This window comes from Lycium barbarum, chromosome 8, assembly GCF_019175385.1.
Source record: "Lycium barbarum isolate Lr01 chromosome 8, ASM1917538v2, whole genome shotgun sequence".
Lineage (NCBI taxonomy): Eukaryota > Viridiplantae > Streptophyta > Magnoliopsida > Solanales > Solanaceae > Lycium > Lycium barbarum.
Window position 1 is genome coordinate 122,154,794 of NC_083344.1, and position 4,615 is coordinate 122,159,408.

The window sequence follows — 4,615 nt, forward strand, 5'->3', positions numbered from 1 at the left end:
TTTTGTACCGGTGTGTTCTATAGCCGCCCTGTTTGGAGTTGTCGAAGTATTAGCTGCTAGTTACCCTAGTCCTGTTATCGGAGTAGAAATCTTCTCACCTTGATGATTCCCCTTTAGGTTGGACTTGTTTCCAGAAGTACGATGTGGATCTAGTACTATTTCCCTTAGATATGTAAGATTCCTGTCTTTTCTGGTCCGACCTCTCGCCATTCCGACGTCGGCGAAGTTAGCAATTCACACTATCTTATGCCTAGAGAGAAGAGAGAGAGTTACCATGAAAATGAAAATTATACTTTTTGTGGAACTATTCAAACAAAGTGATCCTCTGGCATATTCCTCCATCCCAATTTATGTGGCACTTTTCGCTTTTCGAGAGTCAATTTGACTAAATTTTAAAGCTACTTTGGATTAGATAAACTCATATTTTAAGATTAAAGTTTATATATTTGAAAACTACATGAAAAGTGTTATATGTTGCAACTTTTCTCATATCAATTTGGTGAAAAAATTCATATTAAAATGTTGGTTAAAGTTCATGCAGGTTGAATCTCGGAAAGCGAAAAGTGCCACATAAATTGGGACAGAGAGAGTAATTTAATAATAATTTCAGGTAGTACCTTCACTTCTCTAATTTCTGTTGCATTATTGAAGAAATACACATGAAGTTTACAAAAAAGATTAAAAAAAAAAAAGACTTTGAACAGAGATATTAAATTCTTTACCAAAAGATTCGATCAACTAAGCATCTTTTTCTTTTCCTGTTTGTCCATGTCTTCGGCTGTCAACTTCTAAGTGAAACAAAGAAAATTAACTTGAAATTATTTGACAAAGAAACTTCAAGGTAAATAAGATCACCGCGTGATAGCAAAGACGGTTTAAATAATTACGTAGATTAGAAGCTAAAATTCAGGAAGTAGTATTTATTTTAAACTCTATTTTCAATGTGATATTTTTTATTGGTCAAAATAGTCAATAGAATCATGGTAGAATTAAACTAAAAGGGTATAAAAGTCGTTCAATATTTCAAGAATACTTTGGTCAACCAACATTTATATTCATGCTTTTAAAATAATATGGATATTTTAAGCAAAGTTGAATAATTTATTGGTTATTTAGTGACTTGTTGTGAAACTTAGCTAAAGTTGAGTTTTTATTTTATACAAATAAATAGTTCGGTGATTTTCTATGATGCTTGAAAATGTTTTTGAGTAAATTTATGTTACAAAGTGTAGTTCTGTAATTTTGGTGCAATAAAATAAAAGTTGAGCGAACATTTTTGAAAAGGCAAATGGTCACATTTAAACTATGTGAAATGGAACAAATTTGTTCTCCGTTAAAGTTGAGATCAAATATGCCCTTGCTGTTACTAAAATGGGTAAAATTTGCCCTTATTTTCACATGATGAAAGCTTAGCATTCGGTGATGCCACACGTCCTCACAATTAAGGGTTTATTTTCACGAAAGCTTAGCATTCGGTGATGCCACACGTCCTCACAATTAAGGGTTTTTTTTCTTTCTTTTTTTCTTTTTTGAACGGAGGATAAATTTGAACCTTTGCATCGTTTAGAGACAATTTTTTGTTCCTCCTTTTGCTCTCCCCGACTATCACTACCTCTACCTCCAGTCAACCTTTCTTACAAATTATAGTTTAGTGATTTTGGAAAAAAATTGAGTAATCTTTATGTTCCAAAAAAATAGTTCATGAAATTTTTATGCAAGTCACCATTCATGAAATTATCATTAATATCTATATTTTTTTTTCTTTTTCTTTTTCAAACTCCCTAAATTTCTTTCTTTCGGTCAAGGAGAGTGCTAATGAACTAGTGGTTTATTGCGTCAGAAATTACAACAAACTACTACTTCACTTTCTATAAATAAAAAGAACCTCTTTATCAGTATAGTCCAAGCATAAATGTGACCTTTTTTTTCTCCGACTTTCCTTCTCAACTCCATATATGCCCATTCTCTCAATACAAAAATCTCTCTACTCATTACAAAATCTTGTAGTTTCTCTTACTTAAAATAAAATGTTCAGTTTTCTTACATTCTTCTGCTTTATGATTTCCTTCTCAATTCTTGCTTCATCTGAACTTGATGAATTCACTTTTACAACATTCAATGTACCAAATACTAACAACAACATAACCTTGAGTGGAGTAGCAAAAATAGGCCAAAATGGTTTTCTTCAATTAACCAATGACACAAATAGACAAATGGGCCATGCTTTTTATTCTTCACCTTTCCACTTCAAGAACTCCAGTAATTCCTCTGCCTCCTCTTTTTCGACGTGTTTCGCGTTGGCCATAGTCCCCCAGTATCCAAAACTCGGGGGCCATGGCCTAGCGTTCACGATTTCCCCCTCAAATGACTTCAGTACAGCTCTTCCTAGCCAGTACTTAGGCCTGTTAAATGCTAGTGATATTGGTAATTTCTCTAACCACATTTTTGCTGTTGAATTTGATACAGTACGAGATTTTGAGTTTGGGGACATTAATGATAACCATGTTGGTGTTAATATTAACAGTTTACAGTCCAATAAGTCTGCTGCAGCTGCCTACTTCAATGATGATGATAAAAAACAAGATATGGATCTTAAAAGTGGGAAAGTTATTCTTGCTTGGGTAGAATATGATTCTGTTACAAAATTAGTTAATGTTACCCTTTCACCAAATTCTTTAAAACCCAAAATTCCTCTTTTGTCCTTTCATTTAGACCTTTCTCCAATTCTCAAAGAAAAAATGTATGTTGGCTTCTCTGCTTCTGCTGGTTTGCTTGCTAGTTCACATTATATTTTAGGTTGGAGTTTTAAGTTAAATGGAGAAGCCAAATTTCTTGACTTGGATTCATTGCCATCACTTCCTGGACCTAAGAAGAAACACACTGAATTAATTATAGTTGTATCAATTATAGCGGTTGTTTTCGCGTTAAGTGCGATACTGGTTGCTATTTATTTAATATGGAGATTCAAGAATGCTGATGTGATAGAGCCTTGGGAGCTTGAGATTGGTCCTCATAGATACTCTTACCTAGAACTCAAGAAAGCTACTAGAGGTTTTAAGGAAAGTGAACTACTCGGGCGTGGTGGCTTTGGCAAAGTCTACAAGGGTATTTTAGGTAAATCAAAAGCACAAATCGCTGTAAAACGCATTTCCCATGAATCTAAACAAGGGTTGCGAGAATTTGTGTCTGAAATTGCTAGCATTGGAAGACTCCGTCATAGGAATTTGGTTCAATTGTTAGGGTGGTGCAGACGTCGTGGTGATTTGTTGCTTGTATATGAATTTATGCCCAATGGAAGCTTGGATAAATTTTTGTTTGATCGACCCAAAATTGTGTTAACTTGGGAACAAAGGCTCAATATCATCAAAGGGATTGCTTCGGGTTTATTGTACTTACATGAAGGTTATGAACAAGTCGTGGTACATCGAGACATCAAGGCTAGTAATGTGCTACTAGATGGTGAATTGAACGGTAAACTTGGAGATTTTGGACTAGCAAGATTATATGACCATGGTTCAAATCCGTCCACGACTAGGGTGGTAGGTACATTAGGGTACCTTTCACCGGAATTATCAAGAACGGGATGGGCCACATCATCATCTGATGTGTTCGCCTTTGGTGCTTTTTTACTCGAGGTTGTCTGTGGTCGTAGGCCAATTGAACAAAAGGCAAGACCTGAGGAGTTCGTTCTAGAGGATTTGGTGTGGGATAAATTGGGAGAAGGGAAAATTCTTGATGTTGTGGACTGCCGATTGAAAGGCGAATTCAATGAGAGTGAGGTTTTAATGGTGTTAAAATTGGGGCTGATGTGCTCAAATAACCAGCCACTGGCGCGACCGAGCATTAGGCAAGTGATAAGATACTTGGAAGGTGAAATTGTGATGCCTGAGGCTCCAATGGCCCGAGGTTCGGATGATATTGAAGGATTAGGATTCGACGAAAATGAACTCTGGAATTCTTTAGGATCAACTAATAGTATATAGTCAAGTTCATTTACATGTTTGTCTAATGGAGATGGATGGTAATTTTGTTTCTTTGCTACTTCACCACTTCTACTTCTATATAATGGTGAAGTACCTAGCTACTGATCTGAACTAGCATACAAATGTTCTCTTTATTTTTCCAGGAACATAACACTACATTTTTTTCCTTTGCTTAGTCTTTCCTCTCTGTATCAATTCTACTCTATAAAGGTTCAGTTGCATAATCTAAAGTCTCTTCAGTTGAACAATGGATAAAGATTGATGTAACTATGGGCAAATGTGGTTGTCCCAAAGCTCTATTTTTTTAATGTGTATTATCAACGGCGAAGAGAGGATTTTTACTAAGGGGATTCAAAATATAAAAAATTAAATACACGAAGAATTCAAGCGAATTTGGCATCTACTAACTATTAATAAAATATACAGTGTAAATTTTCAACAAAGTGAGTCTGAATGAACCTTTTGTGCCCCTAACTCCGCCCAAGTGTATTATAGGAAAATTTAACCAAACTTTGTGGTCAACAAACATTGACAATTATAGGAAAATTTAACCAAACTTTGGGGTCAACAAACATTGAAATATATCGACGACTATCACCAAAACCGTTTTTGACAGTAGTCTAATGAAGTCA

At 35.1% G+C, this 4,615-nt stretch overlaps 1 protein-coding gene across 1 annotated transcript; it reads left to right on the plus strand.

The window, feature by feature from the left end:
* The first annotated feature begins 1,892 nt into the window (after positions 1–1,892).
* On the plus strand, positions 1,893–4,250 carry LOC132605382 (L-type lectin-domain containing receptor kinase S.4-like). The gene has a single exon (XM_060318545.1). It carries the CDS (start codon positions 2,028–2,030, stop codon positions 3,981–3,983), a length of 1,956 nt encoding a protein of 651 aa, XP_060174528.1. The 5' UTR covers positions 1,893–2,027; the 3' UTR covers positions 3,984–4,250.
* Positions 4,251–4,615: the final 365 nt, after the last annotated feature.

Coding starts and splice junctions, on each gene's coding strand:
- LOC132605382 (XM_060318545.1), top strand. CDS start 2,028: ATGTTCAGTTTTCTTACATTCTTCTGCTTTATGATTTCCTTCTCAATT.